The sequence below is a fragment of the Crocuta crocuta genome, unplaced genomic scaffold (assembly GCF_008692635.1).
Source record: "Crocuta crocuta isolate KB4526 unplaced genomic scaffold, BGI_CrCroc_1.0 scaffold213, whole genome shotgun sequence".
Classification (NCBI taxonomy): domain Eukaryota; kingdom Metazoa; phylum Chordata; class Mammalia; order Carnivora; family Hyaenidae; genus Crocuta; species Crocuta crocuta.
Genome location: NW_027529442.1, coordinates 4,428,363 through 4,453,990, shown reverse-complemented (window position 1 = coordinate 4,453,990; position 25,628 = coordinate 4,428,363). Strand labels below are relative to the sequence as shown.

The 25,628-nt window shown below is 41.9% G+C and overlaps 1 protein-coding gene across 1 annotated transcript in view; it reads right to left on the bottom strand.

The window, feature by feature from the left end:
* The window catches only part of ATXN7 (ataxin 7), an 89,803-nt gene that overhangs the window by 33,884 nt on the left and 30,291 nt on the right, over positions 1-25,628 (bottom strand). Inside the window, exon 2 of the mRNA XM_077760253.1 lies at positions 12,864-12,968. Within this exon, the coding sequence (XP_077616379.1) occupies positions 12,864-12,968 (105 nt within the window). The remainder of the gene's footprint in view (positions 1-12,863; positions 12,969-25,628) is intronic.

Genomic DNA, 25,628 nt, shown 5'->3' with positions numbered 1-25,628 from the left:
TGGGATTTCCTGAATCAAATCCCTGAGAGTCCAGCAGGTGTCATCTGGTGTCCAGCACAGCAAGCAACGAGCTGTTGGCAGTTGAGAAGGGCTATGCTCCTGTCACTGGTGGTAGCCAGTTCCCCAGCCTACAGGAGCCACAAGTCTCTATGGACTCCACTTCAGAGTCTCAGCAGGCCGGGCAAGTTATAATTGGCCTTAATTGGCACTTACAGGAGCTTTAACATTCCTTACCTGCTGCCAAGGAACACTTGAAAGGGGGAGAATGTATTTTCAAACTTGGAAATACCAAGCGATTCATTCAGCTGTGGGCTTGGAAGCCTGCTATCCAGAATCAGATTAGCTTCCCCAAGAAATGTTGCTATGTTATTATCCAGTGCTCATTAGGTACTCACACCGGATTAGGAGAGGTGGGAGATGAAGTTTAAATGGGGATAATTCACCTTGGGGGCTAATACCATGCAGCAGCCTTCCTCTGTCTGGCATCATCTATCTAATCTTTTGGTGGACGGCTCTTCGGGGCTCTGCCACACTTCATGCGTGTATCCCTTTTCAACTGTTCAAATTGTTCAAAGGCAGGGAAATAAAGTAAGTATAACCTCATGGCCTGATTTACATAGGCTTTGTGGTAACCACAGTCTGACCTCAGGCCAGTCATTATCTGATACACAAAGTGAACACTGTTAGAAGGTGACCAATCATGCCAAATGCAAGGAGGAAAATGAGATCAGAAATAAAATAGACAACAGATTAAAATCATCGGTCCCGTAATTAAATTCACCCCAAACTGCTATCTTCTAGGAGCCTATACATTTTGCAGAGAGCAATTCCAGCCTAACTGACCTAGATTTCTCCCCAAAGGTAAATTCCAAACAGGATGAATAGAAATTTCCCACAGATGCCAGGAAAACCACCTGTGATTGCTCAAATGAATATATATTTTTTTAAATCATCCTACTACATTACATGTTACTCAAACTCAGAAGATACATGCTAACACTGATAGTAAAAAAAGTCTGCACTTGTTTCAGAAACCTAATTCAGAGTCAATCACAATCAATTACATTTGTGCACGTAAGACACTTTAGAAAAAGAAACTGAATTTTAGAAAGATAAATAACACACCTACTCCTGGCGGTGATACTCTCCCGCACACCTAATAGAAAGCATGATAGCCTTTGTGGAAAAGAACCTAGTCACAGCTATGAAGAATGCATACGAGTGTCCTTTCTGACCCAGGAATCCCTTCCTGAGACTCTAATCCCACAGAAACAAAACCACCAGTAGGTAAGGACATTTGTAGCAGCTGGTTACTGCTCCTTGGTTCACAGAGGAAAAAAAAAAAAAGAAAGAAAAAAAAAAGGAGGAAATAAATGTATGTCCACAGAGGACTTCAAGGAGGAAGCTACTGTCCAGCCACACCTGAAAATAGTAAGCAACCATTAAAAATGGGGGTTTAGTGTTACCCTGGCCTGCGAATGAACTCCCATGTGGTACTACTGAGTAGAAAAGAAGCAGAAGTGTGCATCACAGAATCCATTTTCCATAAAACTATGATCAAAGGTCCTGACTTAAAAAGACACAGGATTATGTGTGCCTGTATAAACTTATTAGCATGAGAAAAAACATAGAAGCATGTATACTAAGTTATGTACTAATAATGTACGAAGTAACATAGATGGTTCACCATAGACAGAAAATTGTTATAGCTGGGAAAGGTGGGTAGGTAGAAAGCCAATGAAAAAAGTTGGCTGAACTGAAAAGAGCATATTAGAGATTATTACATTTGTCTACCTATGTAAAAAAATATAATGCTTATATATTTAATATATTCATGCATCATTCAAAACTCCATAAAGAACTAACAAATATTCTTTAAAAACGCAATGTGAAAGGAAGAAAAATTTAGACAGCATTAAATTCTGGTCTTTCATCAAATAACATCAAATAAGCATATCCTGATTAGGGCTCCCATCTCATTTGTTTGGCTAAAAGAGATTCAAGTAGCACAACTAAGCACAGTAAGAATCACACAGAAAAAGGACCTATTAGCCACTCTGGCGAAACAATATTTTAACTTTTTTTCTTCTTACGTTCATTTATTTTGAGAGACACAAAGACAGCACAAGTTGGGGATGGGCTGCAAGAGAGGTAGAGAATCCCAAGCAGGCTCTGCACTGCCAGCACAGAGCCCAACGTGGGGATCGAACCCAGAAAGCCTTGAGATCATGACCTAAGCCAAAACCAAGAGTCAGACGCTTAACTGGCTAAGCGACCAGGCACCCCAGCACTATGCTGACTTTCTAAAGTTCACTACAAATCTTCAGTATTACGAATTCTAACAACCTTTTAAAAAATATCAAGCATAAGACGCAATAAACTAAATTTCATTCCAGAGTTTATTTTTGATCCAAGGAGACTCCAAATCAAGAGCTCGACCATGTGTGATTAGGGTCTTCCTGCTTTTATTTTAACTTTTAAAACTGACATAGTTACCTTCCCCGATCCTCCCCCCCCCCACTTTTTTTTAAACTTCAAAACATACAAGAGGAAAAGGTCTAAAATTTCTTTGAGGTTCAGAGAACTGATCTTTTTTAAAGTTTTTTTTTTTATATATATTTTTATTTATTTCTAGGGGAAAGAGAGAGAGAGAGAGCGTGAGCAGGGGAGGGTCAGAGAGAGAGTGAGACACAGACTCTGAAATAGGCTCCAGGCTCTGGGCTGGCAGTCAGCACAGAGCCCGACGCGGGGCTCGAACCCACAAACCCCGAGATCATGACCCAAGCGAAAGTCGGACACTTAACCAACTAAGCCACCCAGGCGCCCCATAGAGAAGTGCTGTCTTAATAGCAAAAAGTAGAAGTAAACCTAAAGACTGGGATTTCTATATACACAGTGTGAAATGAGGAAGGGAAAGAGCTAAATTTAGCCACTGCTCCCATGCCTCAAACCAGTTTGTTTAATGGGCCTGGGCCAGCACACGCATGGGAGGAACTGGTCCAGCCAGGTAGGAGGTGCTGCGGCATCAGGAAGTGATAAAAACTCCCTCTTCTGGTCACATGTAAGACCGCAGTTACACAGGGTTGAAACAGCAGGTATGTATGTATCTTAACTAGGCAACACACAACATACAAATACAAATTAGTCTCATGAAATGACTCAGGAAAAATCATCTTTTAGCAAATATAACTAAAATGTGGCTTTATATGCTGAAATATCCCCTTTAAAATATGAAGCACAGCCATCCTAATAATTTCTATATACAGTAGACAAGTCAAGAATTGCCCTGGTGAATAAACAATTTTTATTGATTGATTGATTGATTGATTGATGCTGCTAGAAACTCACATTTTCACTATCTTATTCTGGTGACACAAATCAGATCTGTTAAAGCAGTTCATTAAATCACCATAATAGTAACCTGGAGGGCAGCTCTGACCAGCCTCCGTGTGCAGAATCAATACAGTGAAATAACTATCAGGCATTCCCAAAGAATGTTCTTTCAAGCACTGCCTGTCCTAATGCAACACTGCAAAACCACATGTCTATCAATAGAGAAATGGTGGAACTAGTTTCAGTACACTCATGAATGGAATAATAGACAGTCTTTAAAAAGAAAGAAATAATGTAACATGAATTAACATGAAAAAAATAAGATTATTAAGCTAGGAAAGTAAATCTATAACAAATCTAAGGTGCTGGGTCTGAGGGGACAAGAAACACGCTGCCACCTGAGTCTATGTGCAGGAACTAGAAACCTTCCCAGGGTGTATGCCAGGCTGCAGCCCAGAAAAGTAACACCGAGGAGGCTTCATTCATTCTGATTTCGTGTTTATCCTCCTCTTTTATACTTATTTCTCTCTTACAAGATAAATTACTATGCTAGTAATGAAAGAAAATAAAAATGCATGTGCTTTCATTTTTTAAGCAGTATGTTTTTGTTGCCCAAATGAGAACCTGAGAGGAACTCCCGTCCCGGGAAAGTGTACACATCCCCTTCTGCTTCCTGGTTCCTATGCCTAGATAACTGTTCTACCAAAACAACAACAACAACAACAACAACAACAAAATGAAAAGAATAAATGACCCCAAAGATTGGTATCTTTGAGATTATTATTTTCAACCCCTACAATATTTAGAAAATGCCTCAAGACTGAATATAATACATCAAGGTTCTTCATTCATGTCGGTATGCCTCGTTAAAAAAAAATTAAAAAAAAAAAAAAAAAGAAAAGGAAGAACAAAAAAAAGAAAGCCCATGCACAAACTGAAAGAACCACCCCTGTTCCGTAAACTAGGTAAATTCATCCAGCTGCCTGAGCCAAAACCCCCATGAGACATTCCTCACCCTGCTTTCCCCATGTTGCTAATCCCCAGCCCATCTACTACTTCATGCAAAAGGCGCAATTCCAGCCACAACTCGCAGCCTTTGCCACAATCTTAATCTAAACTTCTCCTGCTGATCCAGCTCTCAACTGGACTAGGGCAGAACAGCTCACCAACTGGCCTCCCTGCTTCCACTCCTTCCCCTGTGTTCCACAGAGCAACCATCAATCAGCTCAAGTCACTTCCCTGCCTCCGAATCACCTGCACTGTCCAATCCTGATCCTCTGGGGGCTTGCGGGGCCTGGGACCACCTGGCCCCCGTCCTCCCTTTATGGATCCTCAACCCAGACCCCTCATGTCTCGACACAATGCTTCTCTGCCTCCTCCTCGGTCTTCCTGTCATGCCCATGTCCATCTCAGCATAGCTGAACTGAAGGTTTTCTCTGTGGTAAACACAGGTCCTCCACATCTTCAAATGGCTGGCTCTTCTCAGTGAGCTTAAATATCAACACGTCAGAGCAGCTTTCTCTGACTAGCTTTATCTAAAGGTGGTCTTGCCCCAGTGGTCATCATTCTCTCTCACATTATTCCTAGCATTTACCACCACTTGAAGTAATATTATGTTACTTGATTTTGTTTCCACCCTCCCTCACCAGAATATAAGCTGCAGGACAGACACTGCTTTTCAGTGGGAGCAATGCCTAGAGGAGACATCAGGTAGTCAATAAGTATTTATTAAATGCATGAATAATATCACAGCCAATTTATTTATTTTTTTAAGGTAACTGGAAAGGCACATTAATAAAGGCAGAGATTTCATGAAGAGGCAAAATCAATACGTTTTTATAACTGTAAATTTAAATGTTGCTTCTACACATGGTATAAATAATACCACTTAAAGATACTGCTTATTATACAACCAGGGGAAAAAGATAAAATTATATTACCTACGGGCAAAGTGGTCCCTTATTTGATGCTGCTCAAGTTATATGAAAAAAATAACTAGCACTATTTGGCTTGTGGCAAAGGAAAACTGAATTCACTGCATTTATTTTATATCATGCTATTTTCCGTGACATGAAGTTTAGGTCAAATGGTCAACTTTGAATTTCCATTGAGAGTTAAGCTAACGTCTACCTTGACACCATTCAGGTTTTGATGTGCCTGCTCTGGTTAGCTCCCTTCCCTGACTCAGCTCTGATTGCTGGACAAAGGCCTGCCATATGTCTCCCAAGCAAAAGAGTGAAGTATTTTTGGCTCGGCAACAAGTTTCAACCTTTATACTGACTACAGAAATAAATATGCCAACCAACTCTGTCTAAAGAAACTAGAGAATGTTAGGGGCTGGAAAAAAGAGAGGAGGTGCCTGGCTGTGGATAGCTACTATGGATTTAGGATTTAAAAAGTTGAACAGGCCAAAGAGAAATCCAACAACTATGCTAAATCAATTATCTACCTACTGCCATTACGTCTTCAAATTACTGAATGCTCTCTCTGAGGTAATGGGTTTACAATGCTGACCCAGCTACTCTAGCCACCTTTAAAGTTCTACCTGAGCTAGGACATCTGTCACTAATGATAGTTTTGTGACATGTGGAATTCATTATATCTTCGCTAGATTTTCTTTTAACTATACATCCTTATTACATGCAAGAGAACTAGATACGAGTCGCCAGAAAACCTGGCCTGGTACATTTTCTCCATGTGAAAGAAAATTTAGGAGTTTTAGATGTAAACTGGGAATAGAACCACCCACTTGATGGGTCTCAAAGAACAGGAAATGAGACAATACGTGCAAAAATGCTTACCAAATCACCAGAGTGCTATTAAAAATCATCATTAATCTGTGGACTTTGAGATGAATGGCAATCCTAAAAAGATTAACTATTGCTACAAGTTTCAAAGTAGAAAGAGGCCCAGATTATAAAAATAAAGTGACCAAATTTAGCCGGCACACTGGAGTGAACAGTTTTTATCGAAAAACAAAGTTACCTAATAGCCAAAAAAACCAACTCACTGAAAATACCCGAAAATGTTACTTTCAATCAGATAGCAAAAAGGGAGGGGTGTTCTTTATTAAACAGCAAAACCTATGCTTTGTGATGCAGATTAATTTAATCATAGGACAGCAATCACTGGTCACTACTATTTTAAGGGTTGTCAACAATGGGAACCAGCATTTAGGCCAGAACCAGCCCATCAGATCTCAGAGATTAAGACTCATTTGGCTTGCTTTTACACTAACACTCTTTGAAACCAATTAAATTAGCTCAAAAATGTATGAGTAATTTCAACTTCTTCTGATGAAAATGACATTTTTGAAAAATATAATTTATGCAGGCATCTAAAAGAATCCAAGCCACCTCAGTGCACTTCAAGGAACATTAAATCCAAGCAATGTGTGTGGCTGTTAATTTTGCAGGACCATATGTAATATCTGCAAGTAGAGAGAGCCGCAAGATCGCTGCAGTGTTTCTGCTGGTGCTGCTTTCACCAAGTTCTGAAAAAGCCAGACTGATGATAAGCCACCCTCTTTTCCTCCCCCCTGTGCCCATCTATGAACAGAGGTCTGAGAGAAGGAGAGATGAGGACCAGACTCACATGCCACTCACTCATGGTGACTGGCAGGGGCTCAGGACACAATCAATACATAACACCAATTGATAAAAGACCGTGGGTATGTGCCTCTGTGATCCTTTTGCAAATCAAAATGTGACTTGAAAATTCTGCTTCCTCAGCATGCTCCATCCTAGGGTTGGCTGGCCTCAGCGGACAGCTCCTTAAGCACCAGAGGAAACTGAATCCAATAGCTTGAGCCCGTGTTTCCCAAAACACGGAGTAGGTATCACCCCAATATTAACAACTTTAAATCTCAAGTGACAACTTACTCCCTTTCCAAGTCTCTTCCAGTTCTTCTGGTAACACCACAACTACTGTGTGGATAACACTTGCCTAAACCGTGCTAGTCTTCCTTTCCACAAAGAGAGCGGGCCTCATAGCCCAGAGAGGCACTAACCAGAACATTAACAAAGAACTTAATCATCTTTTCACTGTATTTATTTTTATACCTAGCATTTATGGCAAACAACACTAGTCTTCCTGATGATGATTCTGATAAGGTTTTCCTTGCAACGGATTGCTATTTAAATAGAAATGGTTTGATTTAAAGAAAAATACTTAATGGAATTATGTAAGCAAATCATAAACACTGAGCTTGACTGATTAAAATCAAAGAAAGGTGGCAGAGGCACATGTGACTGAGGCCTTGCTCAGGGACTCTGTGCTGAGCCAAAAGGTGAACAAATGGGTCAAAGCAACTAACCTGGGGCAAAATACTTCAACAGCTGACATTCAAGCAGGGTTTCAATTTATTATAGATTCTAAATGTGGCACCTGTCCAAGCTGAATTAACAGCACTCATTTACTTCACCTAGGTAAGATCAGCTCCTGTCTGCTTTATAAAAGACAGGTTGAGAGGAACTGAGGTATTCTTCACATGCAAACTCAGAGAGAAGCAGCAGAGCACAGAGCAGCATAAGCACTTGGGAGGCTCTTCCAACACAGAACCCCAGAGGCCCCCCAAAGGTCATTAGATGACCCTACCTGTTCAGATCCATAGCCAATGGATGTAAACAGCACTACACATTTTATGCTACTCAACAGCCAGTTTAGGACCAACACATGGAGTCAGGAGATTCCCAACTTGGTAAACAAGCTCCAAAGAAGGGTGCTTCTGGCCACAGGGAAGGTCACCATCTCATCCCTCCTTCACAGATGAAGTTTTAGATGCAATTAACAGGACATTTCCTGCATGTAATACGAAGTTAAAAACCAGTTTTAAAAAACCAAGGGCCTCCTTTCGTGCCATCTTTGCTAGACTCAACAAACTTTGGAAGGCCGATCTGCGTCAGTCACTGTGCCAGACACCAGGAATACAAAGCCACACCCCCTGACAGAGTGGAGCAATCTGCTGTCACCACAATGCACCCCGCCAGCCTGTGGGTCAGAATCAGTCTTGGGAGTGGTTTACATAATGCAGATCCCTAAGTCCTATCCCTAAGATTCCCACTTAGCTGGTCAGAATGGTTCTTGGGAAGCTGCCCTCTTAGAAATCTCCCCTTTGATTTTGATGCACAGCAGGTTTGAGATCCAAGGATTCAAATTATACTTTTAAATCTGAAATTAACAGTAAGGACCATCTTGCTCTCACAAATACTGAGTAACGAGAAAAATGTGAAATATCTTGGACTCCTTCAAAACATTAAAACATCAAGAAAGTATATGATACTACAACACAGTTTCCAAGAAAGCAAGCAATGTATACTATGAAATCAAACAGACCTGCAAGAAACTGGAAATGCCAAAATGGCACTACCGTCCATCATTCCCCATCACGGCTCACGTGGAAATCCTGGTGAACCGCTAGCTCCGAAAAAGGTAGTTTGGCTACTAGCAAAAAAGTAGACAGACTCTTACTACTACGGATAAATAAGCTGCTGACCAATTCACAATAACATTACCGCCAACAGGAACTGATTTACAACCTTGTTGCTATTGTAACTTTCTTCTCTTCCCTGGCAGCAGTGCTCTTAAAGGAAATGCCTGTTTGGTTTTGTAGCAACTGCTCACTTGTTCATACAAGTCACAGATGAATATTCCTAACACCTTAATTCGCAGAACACTGCCCACACATTTTCACCAATTTCACTAAAAGATAAGAAAACTGGGATCCCTCCATTGAAGGTATGGGGTTCTTTTTGAATACCTAATAAACAGACTACAACGGCCCCTGGGATGGATCTTGAATTTAAAAACCATTTTTGGTGTTAACACATAAGAATGGGCCTTTTAGAATTACATCAAAAGACCACACGGGCTCCAAAAAAACGTTTTCCTGCTATAACCCCTATGCCCAAAGGTAGAAGACATCCCTGGCAGCAATGGAAATGCTTCTTGGCACTGGGGGACTGCCCACCCCTCCTTCCCTCCAGGTGAGTGGCATGTCAGTCCCAAACTACTCCAGGGTCGTCACATGGTGTCTCCCTTGACTTCACGCAGTTGCACCCAACCCCACACACCTCCGCAGGTCCACACCTGTTTATTTTTAATATATTTTTTTATTTCTAGGAGAGAGAGAGAGAGAGAGAGACAGCGTGAGCAGGGGAGGGTCAGAGAGAGAGGGAGACACAGACTCTGAAACAGGCTCCAGACTCTGAGCTGGCAGTCAGCACAGAGCCCGACGCGGGGCTCGAACCCATGAACCGCGAGATCATGACCTAAGTGAAAGTCGGATGCTTAACCAACTAAGCCACCCAGGCGCCCCCCACACCTCCTGTTTATTATGCATCAGCCTTCTCCCTGGCGCTGTCTCGGAACTCCTTCAACATTTCCCAGCTGAATCCCTCTCAGAACACTTGGGTCCCATCTTTTTGCCAGGGACTCTTGTCTCTTACAGTTTTAATATTTCCTTTGCCACTAGAGGGACCAAGGTCAGCCACCCAGTGGCTTTATCAGTCCCATCCTCTGCCTGGCCACATAAGACTTCTGAGTATATGAACCTTGCATTCATATTTTCTCATTTATGTGTTTGTGGTGACCACTCTTCCTTTCTCCTTCAACAAGTATCTTATTAAAAGACATTCAGTATACCAGATGCTGTTTGTGAAAAAGAGTAGAAATACGATTTTATGACACTCCTTCATGACCGGCCCCCAATATACCGACATTCTTAAAGAGAGAGTGAGATCAAGAAAATCATCTCCCGGGCGCCTGGGTGGCTCAGTCAGTTAAGCGTCCGACTTCAGCTCAGGTCACGATCTCACAGTTTGTGAGTTCAAGCCCTGTGTCAGGCTCTGTGCCGATAGCTCGGAGCCTGAAACATGCTTCAGACTCTGTCTCCCTCCTTTCTGTCCCTCCCCTGCTCAAATTCTCGCTCTCGCTCTCTCTCTTGCTCACTCTCAAAAATAAAATAAACATTAAAAAAAAAAAGAAAATGAAACTCATCTCCATAAGATGTACTGGAACAACTGTGTGGAGTACTTCTAGAAGAGGAGGCCAAGAGGGATCCTTTCTAGTTAAGTAGTCCTGGCAGAGGTAACACCTTTAAGTGGGGCCTTGAGCCAAGCTGCAGCTGTTTTCATACTCCCACTTCCCCCTCACACTCCCCTTCAATCCACTGTGCCCACCAGCCCTCTCTGGAGGCCCATCTAGTCTGGTGCTATGAAAACCTGCAGCAGGGCTGCACTGAGGCCAGGGGTGTCTAACGGGCACTGGGGTTCCCTGAGCTAGTCCCAGTCTGTCTCTGAGCACTGCTCAGCCACATGTGGGTCCATCAGTTCGGGCTGATGGAGACTCCCTGCAGCACATCCCTGACAGCGGAGGGTTTCCTGCTCTGCACCTGCTCACATCATGGCTACCGCCAACCTGAGGCCACCAAATATGGCCGTTCGGTGTACAAACTGCAAAGTTATTTATATGTGGCAGCCCTATCTATCCTCATCAAAACACTTCCCATTTGAAGGGCATTCTAGGTAATTTTTTAAAAACTATTTTCTGCATTTTCCACAATGGGTATGTATCACATACCTAAAACCTGAGGAAAAACATTTGCACACATGTGACAACAGATCCATTCTACTCTTCGGAATACCCTAACTGGAAGGCAATTTTCTCCAAGAAGCCTTTCCATTGAGAAGCAATCTGTGTTCCTCCTTATTCTTAAGACCTTGCACTGTTTTTTGACTTGAGACACAAACATTCCTAGATCCACAGCTGTACTTTTATCTCTCTCTTATACCTACAATGTGTCAGGCACTGTATGAGGGGCTTTACCCATGTTGTTTCAATTAAGCCTCACTGAGAACCTATGAGGTTGCTATTACCATTCCGACATTACAACAAAGGAAGCTGAGGTGGGAAAATCTGCACAAGGCAAACAGCCAACTTAGGCTTCTTCTGAGTTTCCTTAACTCCAAAATAGGTGGCAACTGACTAACTGCCTCTTCCAATACTCACCTCCACAAGTCTTAATCAGGAAGATAATACCTTACTCATCTTTGTGCTCACTCTAGTGCCCACCCCAGCACTTCGCTCAGAACCAGAAATTCAAGAAAATCCTTTTATGATTACATAAACAATTATTCCTTGGGGGGAAAATGGTGGCATGTGGACATGATGGTGTGACTCTTAAAACAACTACTGTCCCAACAGCAAGCCTTGTAGGTTCCAGCTTTAAAATGCATTTCAGTGCTATGCTGTCTCCCCAGCTCTACTTTCACACCTTAGCCTAAGTCTATTATTATGTCTTCCTTTTGAACTATTTTCCCTGCTTTTCCCCTTCTACAATTTATTCACACCCAATTAACCAGTGAGGTGGGACTGTTACTTTTTTTATATAAGAAAGTCCTACAGTGCCTCCCAAGGATCTTCTTACTCTGGCCTTCAAGGCTGAGCATGATCAGGGTCCCTGCCAACAAGGGCAGACTTCTCTAGTCTCTACTTACCTTCACTGACTACCCTCCACCTACAGCCGCCTTCTTTTCAGTCTGTATATCAGCTTGTCCCTCTGTATAAGAATGCCCTAATTCCAAACTGCCACAATGGTGGCTCTATCCCATCACTTAAAGCTCAGGTCACCAGAGTCACCTTCTCAGAAGCTTTGCTTAAACACTCCATCTACAGAAGGATCTCATTGTTATTGTGTCTCAAGCTCCTATCTGTAGTAATGAGTACAATGAGGAAACAACTTAAAAGTTATTTAAAAAGTATGTCTAGTTCATTCTGCCTGTTGCATAAACTAAATTATAAACTCCACGGGGGCAAAAATCATATTACACATCCAGGTATCTGAAATAAGGTGAGCACTCAAATACTTCTGAGCTGTCATTGAACCCAACTGGTACAAAACTAAATCTTCTGATTTAATTTTTTTATTGCAAACACTTTAGGTGGCATTACGACAAAGCCAAACCATCTTATCTGGATTCTTCCATGATTAAACACCCAGACAGCAGGCATGGAGCCCAGAGGCCCAGGGATGGCTCAGGGGTTCATGAAGTGCCTAAAGTCACAATGCTTCATTTTAAGTACATGTGCATTTTAATGGGTAAGATGTGATAGCTTCCTCATACTCACAAATCAGAATACGATGTCACACTGTATTGAGAACTACTAAACTTTAAGTTTCAAAATCACATTTCATTTAAAAAAAGGCATGTATCCATACTATGTGTATATATAAAATTTTACCATCCACTCAATTCACAACCATGAGGTGAGGTCTAGAAAGAAATAAACCTTTTACTATACAGATTCAATATTTCAAGTTTTTATAAAATACATTCTTCCTTGTCCAATTTCAATAAAATTCAGAAAATACCCAACATCTGATAGACATTACCCCATTCAATGAATTTGAAAGCCTACTTCCTGAAGGAGGGAGGGATATTATATTCTATCCATGCTGTCACTGGCTTTCGGTTTAATCCTGCTTTACCTTTTACCCTCTAATAATGATTTTTAAATGGTTAAGCACTTACCATAATGTGATTGAAATGCCTGCGGTTTGACAACCTGATTACAGTCGTTACACACCACCAAGTAGAAATCATCGTGGGCTGGACAGAGACCAAATATTGGCATATCTGCAACAAAGAAGAGAGCATCACTCACTCATCTGGTTCTGATTAATCTGAATCCATTTGGAGTAGCAATACTTTCTAAAGGAGCTGCCTTAAGATGAAGGGTGCCAATACAAATGTTACTTCAGTAACATTTAAAAATAACTGATGTGGCACCATGACTATTAAGAGAGAAATCAAATCAGACTTACAGAAACACTGTTCAGAGAGTTAAAATAAAAGGCACCAAAAATTATCAGTCTGAGGTGAAACAGACACACCTATTAAAATGCAAACAATGAATACAGTCGAAAAATAAAGCAACTTTACACAAACTCTACCAAGGATTACAGGGAAGAACCTGCAACCACACAAAACGCTTAGTGATTCACAAAGCTCTATCATCTAATGGTTTTATCTGTTTAACTGTGCATTCTATTCCAGCCATCTGGTCTCTGAGTTCCATGAACAGTTAAGAAAGGAAGCAGAGGTTTCACTGAAGAGTACAACTGCTGGTTTGATCAGTGTATAACACAAAGAAAATTATTTTTATACTCTTTCTTCAGGTCACAAGTACCTCCAGTCCTTTCACTTACATACTGATGTTCCCGGGCACATGGAACTTATGTACAAACATAGCATTTCATACATTAATCTCAGTTCATTTAGTAGAATAGGACAAGATACAAAATGGATTTTTTCCTACAGTTAAGAACGTAATTAAAACACAAACATGAAATTAAACCATCCAGATAAACATGAAAGCTTAAAGTGACGTGATATCTGGTAATTTTTATATATATGTGTGTATTTATTTTTGAGAGAGAGAGAGAGCGCGTGGGAGAGAGCACCCAAGTGGGGTAGAGCAGAAGAGAGAATCCCAAGCAGGTTCCATACTGTCAGTGCAGGGCCCGATGCAGGGCTCAAACTCATGAACCAAGAGATCATGAGTCAAAGTCAGATGCTTAACTGACTGAGCCACTCAGGCGCCCCAGACATCTGGTAATATACAGCTAACTGAAGTGTCCTAACCATGAATAATTACTTATTAACAACAATCTAGGTAGAGAATAGCGCTAACATTTCACATCCAGAATCTAATCTCCTAAGTATTTCAAAAATGGCAATTTTAGGGGTGTCTGGCTGGCTCAGTCAGTAGAGTAGAGCATGGGACTCTTGATATCAGGGCTGTGAGTTTGTGCCCCATGCTGGGCACAGAGATTACTTTAAAAAAGATAATTGGTTATTTTAAACAAGTATTTTACACTGTTTAGAATAGTTGAAATAAATGGATTAATCAGCACATTTCAATTAGGCAAATAGTTTAGTAGACCAAATATCAAATTAAAAGATCCATTATCTAGGGGCGCCTGGGTGGCTTAGTCGGTTAAGTGTCCGACTTTCGCTTAGGTCATGATCTCGCGGTTCGTGCGTTCGAGCCCCGCGTCGGGCTCTGTGCTGACTGCCAGCTCAGAGCCTGGAGCCTATTTCAGAGTCTATGTCCCTCTCTCTCTGGCCCTCCCCTGCTCATGCTGTCTCTCTCTCTCTCTCTCTCCTAGAAGTAAATAAAAATATTAAAAAAGTAAAAAATAAAACATTAAAAAAAAAAAAGATCCATCGTCTAATTAGCATCTGTTTTCCTTCCTGTAAGATTTAACTTCACACTTTCTCCAGCTTGGGTGACCTTGGTAGCTTTTCAGGAAAATGCCCGAGGAGATAGAAAGTAATCATAGTCTCACAAGTATCAAATTACTGATCTAATATCTACATAAGGATACGGCACAGATTTTCTTAGGCCGTTTCTATTACACTGAACTGCAGACGGCTGTGAATCTGAAATATACTGGGATGGACAAGACTCTGGGACGCGGTGGCAGCACTGAGAAGTTTCTAGGTGCTATTATCTCATTCTTTCCTCACAACTAACGAGGTAGATACCATTACAACCCCACTCCAAAAAGGAGGGAAATGGTTCACAGAGAGATGAAGTACTTTTGTCTACGTCAATAGCTGGGATTCCATTCTGACTGGTAACAATGGCTTGGATCTAGTCCCTTGAAGATCAGAGGAACGTGATTTCTAGAAATTCCTTCCAGTTTCCACCTCCATTAAGTTGGAATGTCAGAGCTGAACACCTTTGATAGACTGATAATGTAAGATGCTTCTTCTAGCAGACTGCTAAGTTCTGTGACTAAGCTTAATAATTTAATGAAAAATAAAAACCAAACAATGTGCTATTTTCCTTGAAAGCATGCCCAAATTGAGTTAAAAATAGTACATGTGGGAGAAAAGGAAAGGTTATATCCATGCAGCGATCAACATGTTAAATAAGCCATTTTCCATGGCTACAATTTCTTGACATGACATTTCATTTAAAAATAAAATCACATATTTTAAGTACTTTCCTTAAGTTTCATATACCTCTGTGCTAAATGCCTCCAACATAGGTCAAGTTAAGAAAGCAAATCTGAATTACAGAACTAATATGGCATTCATAATTTACAGTGTGAAATGTCTATAAATATCAACAGTTTCATTAATGAAATTGACTCATTTAGTTTTATTAAACAGTAGTTAAAACAGCATTAAATTAAATGGCCTCAGTTTAGATTTAGGCCTCTGCTTGTTGGTTTGTGTGGTTTCCCACAGCACTCAATGTCAAGCAATGCTGCTTAAAATATATCATTTTGGGGCGCCTGGGTGGCTCAGTCAGTTAAGCGTCTGACTTTTGCTCAGGTCATGATCTCATGGTTCATGAGTTTGAGCCCTGCATCGGGCTCTGTGCAGACAGCTCGGAGTCTGGAGCCTGCTTCTCATTTACGTCTCCCTCTCTCTCTGTCTGCCCTTCCACCACTCACGCTCTGTCTCTTTGTCTCTCAAAAATAAACAAACATTAAAAAATAGAAAAAAAATAAGTCATTTTGCCAGATACCAGATACTTCTGGGGACTAGCCCTCCTACCCCTTTATAAATAAAGCAATTTTTACAAATTAAAAATTGTGCCAATCTTTTCAAGTAGTGACAATTCAACTGGCCACAATAATGTTTACATAGGAAACTGTTCTTTTTTTACTCTGATTCCTTTGATCCTTTTGTGAGACTCAGAAACACTAGCAAAATTAAGAAGGTAGGGGTCACTCTGTAAGGGACCAGGAATCTATACTTCTGTAAAAACTTTAATTTCTTCAATAATTTAAGATCATTTGCAATTGATGATGACAGTAATCATGATAAACAGTTGGCCTTTACTGAGAGACTCCTCTGTGACAGGCCCTGGCACATGTAAGCACTTTTTACATGGTTTATCCTACAATATAATCCTCACTTTACTAATGGAGACATGAACTTGTCTATTATCACCCAGCAAAAAAGCAGAAGCCAGTCTCAAACTCAGGTGTGATCTCTCTCTGAGCTCAGAATATCTCACCAGCTACCTCATCATACTCCCTAAAAATCGCCCTCTTCTACGTGTGCATGTGTGCGTGAGCATGCACACACATGCACACACAATCCCCATGGAAAGAAACATGGTATACTTAAGTCCAATTCATGCTACCCTAAGAAATCAAATTCCTGTTATGAAAATCTAAAGCAATTTTAATTTTAGCTTTCTAAGTTCTTTACTTTCAGATATCCATATTTGGAAAGTAGGCCAGAAGATACAAAATAATTTAAATAAAATGTCTCCAGGAGTTTAAAAAAAAAAAAAAAAAAGAGTTCTATATCCTTTTTCTGCACTAGGACATTCCAGAGGCCTTAGCAACAGGAACAGAATGTGGAATGTTGTGGCAACAGAGAAAATGAAATAATTTTTGTGAGAGACAGTATGTATGTTTCTGAATTTTTTAAAGCATAAATTTATAATGAGCCCATCTATAAATTAACATATAAAACTTGCCCAAGTGCAGGAAGGTGAAAGATTGATTTAGATCAAAAAATGAAAAAGAGTTGATAAAAATTAGTTACAATTGAGGTTTTTTTTTTTTTTTTTTTTTAAAAGTTTATTTTGAGAGAGAGAAGGGGAGCGGGAAAGAGAGGGACAAAGAGAGAATTCTGGGCAGGCTCCTCACTGTCAACACAGAGCCCGACACAGGGCTTGAACCCATGGAGCGAAATCATGACCTGGGCCAAAATCAAGAGTTGGATGCTCAATGGACTACGCCACCCAGGTGCCCCACCACTGAGTTTTTTAAAAGTTTATAAAATACACTGTAAACATTCAACTTAGGCCATTATGTACTTCAATATAATGAAGTTTTAAAATTGTACTTGGCTCCATGGGCCCTGACTAGTTTGAAAGAACAGATTTTATTGTGTGTAGGCCCTAAATCTTTCTCGGGGTTCAGATGATTCCAATCTTCCAATTAGCAGGTAGACCAATACCCACATCTAGGCGGTCACGTACTTCGAAGGCCCCAGGCCAGCACTCCAGGAAGGACTGGGTTTAAGTACATGGACACGTGAGCACATGTGCAGAACCTCCACAGGCAAATGCAGAATGAAGGCTCTCTGCCTGAAACCAGACCCTCAATAGGAGGCAATGTATTCAGTTACTCGCCTGCTACCATCCCCATTCTGAGGGTTGAGTCCGACAACAGAACTCGTGTACTGTGACAAAGCATTTCACCTTGGCAGTACCCTGGGTGTCTCCCTCCTCCCATGCTCCCCAAGTCTACATACCAATGACTCCCACATTTCCATCTCTCACCCAGATGGCTTCTGAGCTCTGTCTAGACTCATATATCCAACTGCCTACTAGACACCGCCATCTGGATGGCTTATCTACATCCCAAATGGAATAAGCATGGCCAAGAGAACTCTACTTTCCACTCTCCCCTGTCCCCGCCCCCAAAACCTACCCTCTCTTCAGTAAATGACACTACTCATCTCCTTGACTACTCAAACTAAAAACCCAGATGTCACCTCTGACTCCTCCTTCCCTCTTCACATCCAGGCAACCAGCACGTCTGGTTAGCTCTACCCTAAAACCTCCGTCCACTTCCCTCCATTATCGAGGACCACCGCTAGAGCCCAGCACCAGCACCTTTGTGACAGACAGAAAAAGTCTATGCACCTTTGTGACAGACGTGGAAAAAGTCTATCCACTAGGTGGTCTACAATCACTTCACACTGCTCCAACGTGGTTCTCTGAAGTCCTCCAGCAGATTACGTCACTACCGTTAAAATCTCTCTGGGGCTTCCCATCCTTTGGGAATGAAATCTCAGCCCTGATCACAGCCTCCAGGGCCTTGACAGATGCTCTCCACGTCCCTCTTGCTTTCTGTACCCTCACCCCCTCCTTGCTCCTCTCTCCTTGGCTCACTCTGCTCTGAGCACACTGGCCTCCCCTTGCTCCTTAGACCCAGAAAGCTGTTCTCAGCTAGGCCCTGCCCTTTCTCTTCATAAGATGTCTAGTACATTCATTCACACACTATCCGGTCTGGCTCAGCTGTCTTCTCTTCAAAGGGCTCCCCTCTCCCCAATTAGTTACGCTCTATCACAGGTATTGTAAGCAAAGTGGCAAACAGAGAAGACCACTCCCTATCATTCTGGCAAGTTCTATAACCTCTCTGAACTTCAATTCCTTCATGTGTCATACATATGGTAATGATAAACAGTACCTAATTCACTGGGCACTTCACGGGGTTGAAAGATTAAGAGAACACAGGCAAAACCCTAGAATACCTTAGAAAATTCTCACACAACAACCTCCCCCCAAGCCTGTGAGATATTAGTCCTGCACCCACACCATTGCTCAGGAAACTAAGGCACACAGACATTAAGATCTTATAAGCTGGTAAGTGGCAGAGCTGACATTTGGTTTGTTTTTTGTTTGTTTGTTTGAGGAGGCTTCATCCTCAATGCAGAGTCCAACCTGGGGCTTGAACTCAGGACCCTGATCTCTGAGCTGAGATCAAGAGTCATTTGCTTAACCAACTGAGCCACCCAGGTGCCCCAAACCCTGCTCTGCAGGGCTTACAGGCACAACAACTCTCAACATTGTCCCAGAAACACTGCCTAAATCTGCCCCCCACATGCCCCCTCCCTGCCCCTGCTCCTCATGGTGGCCTCCACGCACCAGGACAGATCCCTACCAAACCCAGAGTTTCTTCCCCTTTCAGCCTCCTCCACCCTGCTGCCAAAGCCACAGACCTATAAAGAAATAACACTACTCTCCTCTGTGAAGACCTCTGCTGGCTCCAAAGTCGGGCTCAGACCCCTGACCTACCTCTTTTCAAGCACAGCCCCTATCACTCTGGTTTTCCTATCTCTCTGGTCTGAGTCAACCTGCTCCCGTCTCAAGGCTGCCTGGCCTTCTCAGAGCCTGCCTTGGCCTCCCACAACCTGTCTTTTGGCCAGAATGGTTCCTGTGGCATGGAAAACTCTCCCCTCTTCTTTCTGGAACTCCCACCTTTTCATAAGAACCAGTTCCACTGCCCTCTCTGCTGTGCTCTTCCGCATACCATTCATTCTCCCCCTGCAGTCCTTCGCTCACTGAGGGACCTACGGTCATTTACTGGCAGACCACTCTGGAGCCCTGCCTGGCAGCAGACTCCCTGCCTGCCCAGCACAGACGCTGCGAAGCCACCTCTTGCCGTGTGTGTGTGTGTGTGTGTGTGTGTGTGTGTGTGTGTGTGAGTGAGTGAAGTAGTGACTGGCACCTGGAACCCTCCTGCAGCTTCCAGTTGCTCTTTGAATCCAAACTGGCCCATGAGGCTTTGGACAGCCTTGAACTGCCTCTCTCCCCGCTGGCTCTTCGCAGCTGGCCCTTCTGGCGTCTGTTGTGTTCCTGGAGCACATCATGCTCTCTCCTGTCACAGCAGCCAGGCACCTGCTATTCTGTTTGCCTGGACTCGCCACCTTCTCCACATCTTTACCTGCCTTATTGTTCTACTACATTCAGTCTCGGCCACTTTCTTGGAGACTTGGTTAGACAGGTCCTGTTACATGTTCCCAGAGCACTAACTTAGTTGCTAGCCTTGCCACAAGGTACCATGCCCAGCTTGTGACAATCCATCCAGTTGTGTGAACCTTAATTTCCTCCCACTAGAATCAGTTCTGTATTTCTATGGCTTCCTGCTCTAGTGACAGTGCCTGACAATGCCTAACTTGACCAGCAGGAAGCAGCAAAAAAAAAAAAAATACGTGTTATATATTACTTGATGAATAATAAGTGAAGTATTAAAATCCCCGTTGTACCATCGTAAGTCAAGGTTATAATTATGCCTTATGTCATTTAATGACATAGAGTCATCCACTAGAATTGGGCATGCCATTTTGTGATACAAACATTCAGGGTGAGAATGGTTCCCTTGAACACATGATCAATCTCATTCCTGGAGGCCATTTCTGGAAAAACCACATGTTTCAGGGTCTGATTCTCATCAGTAAATTCTCTTTCACTAGTGGTACAGTGCACTAAGAGCAGCTGTGCAGTCAGACTACCTGGATTCAAGTTCCTATTCTTCTTCTTACTAGCTATGTGATCATGGATAAATTATTTAATGTCTTTGAACTTCAGTTTCCTCATCTTAACAGGATCTACCTATATTTCAGAGTGTTATTTTGAGGATTAAATGAACTAATCCATGGGGAGCACTCAGTGCTGAGTATATAGTAAACACTCACTGTATGTAAGCAAAAGAAACAAACACACAAAATAGATACACACCAGAAATGTCTGCTGCAAGGGTCCAGTCTCTCCAATTAAACTCAAAAAAGATTGAAAGATACACAAATAGCGACTATTTTACAATGTGAGCTAAACTCTCAAGTGGTCTCGTGGTTCTACTGCTGATCACACACTTCTCCCAGTAAGCAATGAAAGGCGGCGGGGCGGGGTGGTGGGTGGGGGGCAGCAGAGGAGGCTTGCTGGCACCCCTCCCCCTCTGGAGGATCAAAGCCCATGCTTCGGAGTTTAGGCTTTACCTTGCAACCCAGAGAGAATCCAGTAAGCAAAGATGCCACATGATACAAAAAGTAACTCTGACATGAGTGTGTATTAACTTAGATAATGCGGGGCGAGAGGCAGCACAGATTTGAGGACAGTGATCCCGACAGTGGTCCCTAAGGGCTGATGCAAAAGTCAGAGTGAGACACGAAGTCCCTGTGCGATGAAAATGGGGGGAAATCAGACTGAAGACAAGCTTTGGAGGAGCTTTACAGATCAAGATCAAAGAGACTGTGGGTGGAGGGTGAGGCTAAGGGAGGAAGCCACAGATGGGTCTGCAGTTCCTTCCTCACTGGAGCTAATGTGAATTCATGGACCATAGGATCCTGACGGAAAGTCTGTGTTTGTAAAGGCAAGGAAGTCTAGTGGTGAAAAGCACAGCCTCTAAAACTAGATTGACTGCCTTCAGATCCCAGTTCTGCCACCTCCAAGCCTTTATTCAGTATCCTCATCTATAAATGGGTAATGTAATTGAAACTACTTCATAGGTTGTTGAAGGAACTAATGAATATAAAATGCTTAGAACACTGCAAAGTACTTTAAAATGTGAGCTTTTTTTAAATCATCGTCCCTATTACTGTTCTCTTGTGTTTGATCTAAACAGTAGCTATGTTCCCTTCTACCCATGCCAAGCCCCAATAACCCCCCCCGCAACAGTAACCAGTGACGTTTTTAAATCAAATGTCACCTCGTCTAACTTAACACCTTAGTGGTTCTCCAACGTAGTCAGCATGAAAAACAATGCTTAGAAGGCCCTGCCTGACCTCTGCAACCTCAAGACCTGGCACTTAACCCCTATTTCCATTTCAGAATTCTGACCTCCTTAAAAAGTATACCAACATGCCAATCACTTTCCCATCTCAGGACCCTTGCTAATTCTGTTCCCTCTATATGGAATGCTCTGGCTGACTGGCTCCAGGCCTCAGCTTACATTCCAACAGAAGGACCTTCCCCAACCACCCCATTTAAAGCAGGCCCTCATCTCTTCCACTAAGTCCCTTTGTTCATTAGTTGTTTCTGTTTTGGCTCTGTTCTTAAGATGTAAGCTCCATGAGGGTGCCATGTCTGCACAACACAATGCCCAACACACAGTAGGTTCTCAAAAAATAGAATTTGAGGAAGGACTCTGCATCGGACTTCTTGAGTTCAAATCCCAATGTCATCATCACTCACTAGGAGTACAACCTCAGGCAAGTTCCCTTGCTTCAGTTTTCTCATCCCTAAAACTGGAGAGGATGCTAGTAGCTACCTTAATGGGTACTTAAGAAGACAAAGTAAGTTAGTATACATAAAGTTCTTAGAGCTATGTCTGAAGTGTAATAGGTCTGCCTTACCTATTGTGATTATAATTATTTCTACTTTTACTGTCAATGAGTTACACTGACAAGCTCCCAATCTCTGCCACTTATAGCCAGCACCTCTTTATTTTAATACTATGCATTAAGTACTGTATGTGTGAAGTATCCTGGCAAATGCTCTCTCCATTCCATTCATTCATTCATTTATTGAATCCCTACTATGCCTAGACACTATTCTGAGTACTGGGTATCTACCAGTGAATAAAAATCACAACAAGAAACTCTAAGAAGTATTAGTACATAAAGCAAAAATATTAAAATTTTACAATTACTGAATAATTCCTATGTTCCAGTTACAGTGCTTGAAGTATTAAGTCATCTGATCCTCACAATACTACCTGCACATTTCAAGGTCACCATCCCCACACTTCACAGAAAGAGAAAAATATGCACCAAGGAGGTTACCTACCTACCTTAAGTCCCAGAGCTAGTAGGTGGAGGAGCTGGGATTTGAAGGTTGAAGGCAGGCTTTCAAAAGAACCTGTTCTTCTCCACCTCGGTACACAAGCTACTCCACTGCTCAGTGCCTTCCCTGCCTCTCTCAAGGCCCCTCTACTCTTCTGCCTTGTTTAATCAAAGTCAACCAGAGCATCCTATCAGCCAGCCAGAGTGTTTAGGCTACTTCTGGACGGTCTGCTCTCATTGATCCTCAAAGCTTTGCTTAGCTAATAGAACTCTCATTCTCATTAGTGTCTGAAACACTGAATAAGCCTACAGACTTGGAAGGCTGGTCTGAATATACTAATCTTTTACTACATTCAGTCCCAAATTTATGTCAAACGCGAACTCTCAATTCTAGATAATCAAAAGTAATATCAATAACACAAAAGCTCTTAATTGCTATTAAATAAAGTTTAATGTCTCAACTGGGAAAGAATAAAATAGAATTTTATTTCTACCTTCCACACACGGTTTTCCAAAATTCATATCCTCTGCTCCAATAATTAAGGGAAATCAGACTTTCCTTTGACCAGAAGATGTTATTAAACAATGTAACCAACCAGAGACAAAAAAAGGCCAATCAACAGCATGCTAAAACATATACGGTTTTAGGCCCTGTCTAAACTAATGTAGTCAATAAAGACTGGTTTTAAAAAAAAGAAAAATGAGATGTTTTAGCTCAAAAAGCAATTAACCAAACAGCAGGACACCAAAGAATGAGATCAAAGAAAAACACTTCTAATATTTATGAATCACTGAGTGGCCAGTGACTCTCCCTAGATAAAAGTCACAAGTGCTAATGTTGTCACTGCTTGTACCGAAACTGAGGTACAGTGCCTGGAACAGAACAGAGGAAGTGAGTATCAAAATCCTAGGGAATCTGCATTAGGGAAGGCACGTCAGGCTACAGAGGTGACCAACAAGGCAGTACACATGACAGGCTGTCTCGTGTGTACCTTAAGCTACTCAAAATATTGTCAGTAAATTGAGACCTTTCAAATCAGAAACCAAGCCTAAAATGCCGTATGTCCTAAATTTGGAACACTACCATTTAGCTAAGCTTGTAGCCTATGGATAAGGTGTGAGCTACAAGAGAGTCTTAGCACTCCACGGGTACTGTAACCTCAAATAAGGTACTTAACCTCCAAACATCCAATTTCTGCATTTAAAAGACGGTAAAAACAATGGTATCTATCTCAGTAGACTGTTGGACTGAATGAGAACATTTATGTAAAATACTTAGTTCTATTCTAAATACAGTAAGCAGAGTGTATAGAAGGACTCAATAAAGAATACTGTTAATTTTATCATTATTATTGTTATGGTTACAGTTATAATTTTATGACCCAATTAAGAATGTCATTTCTTCTTTTGTTCAAAAGGCAGTCAATACACAACCCCACATCTCCCAGTATCTTTTACGCAGAAAATCCACGGCTCTCCTGTACCTAAATACAGCATTAACTATGAAATGACATGGACTACTGACCCATCTTTGCTGTTAAATTGTTAGTCTTCTATATATCACATCCTGGTCCAAAGAAACCTCATCAAAATCTTTTTAATGTTATTCATTTTTGAGAGAGGAGAGAGAGACAGAGAGGGAGGGAGGGAGGAAGGAGGGGCAGGGAAAGAAGGGACACATAATCCAAAGCAGGCTCCAGGCACCAAGTTGTCAGCACAGAGCCTGACACAGGGCTTGAACCCACGAACCATATGATCATGACCTGAGGTGAATGAAGTAGGATGCTTAACTGACTAAGCCACCCAGGTATCCCACAAACCTCATCAAATTTAAAAGAAATGAAATCATACCAAGTATGTTCTCTGTCCACAATGGAATCAAATTAGAAATCAGATAAAGATAACAGGAAACTTCTAAACATTTGGAAACTAAACAGACATTTCAAATAACCCATAATCATACAATGTAATCATATTAACAGACTAAGGAAGAAAAATCATACTATCATAAATGATGAAGAAACAGTATTTAGGATAAACAACCACCTCTACATGACCAGGAACAGAGAGGACCGCCTTAACTTGATAAAGAGCATTTATTAAAAAAAAAACCTACAACTAGTATCATACTTAATAGACAAAGATTATATATGGCTTTCCTCTTGAGCTCAGAAACAAAGCCAGAACATCCACTTTCACCACTGCTATTCAGTGTAATAGTGGAAGTTCTAGCCAGAGAAATAAGTCAAGAAAAGGAATTAAAAGGCATACAGATTGGAAAAGAAGAAATAAAAAAAACTGTCCCTATCTGCACATGACCTGATGGTCTATGTGGAAAATCAAAAGGAATCTACAGAAAACCTCCTGGAATCTACCAGTTTAGCAAGAAAGATGAAAGGATACAAAATGGCCTTGGTCTGTCTGGGCTGCTGTAACAAAATACCACAGACGAGGTGGCTCATAAAGAACAGGCATTTCTCACAGTGCCAGAGACAGCCAAGTCCAAGATTAAGGTGCCAGCTGGGGCACCTTGCCGGCACAGTCAGTTAAGTGTCCAGCTCTTGACGTCCGGCTCAGGTCACGATATGACCTCACAGTTCTGTTGGTGAGTTCAACCCCTGCATCAGGCTCTGTATTGACAGTGTAGAGCTTGCTTGGGATTCTGTCTCTCCTTCTCTCTGCCCCTCCCCTTCCTGTGTTCTCTCAAAACAAAAGCAAAATGATGTTTCTAATTCAGCTTATTCTGTGTCTGGCGAGAGCCTCCTTCCTGGCTCACAGTCTCCTTTTCCTGGTGTCCACCACATGAAGAAGGTGAGGGAGCTCTCTGGAGCCTCTCTTATGAGGGCACTAATCCCATGAGGTCTCCACTCTCATGACCTAATCACCTCCCAAAGGCCGTACTCCAAAAATCATTTATTCTGGGCAGTAGGTTTCAACATATGAATGTGGGGGGGGGGGGGGGGGGGGGGG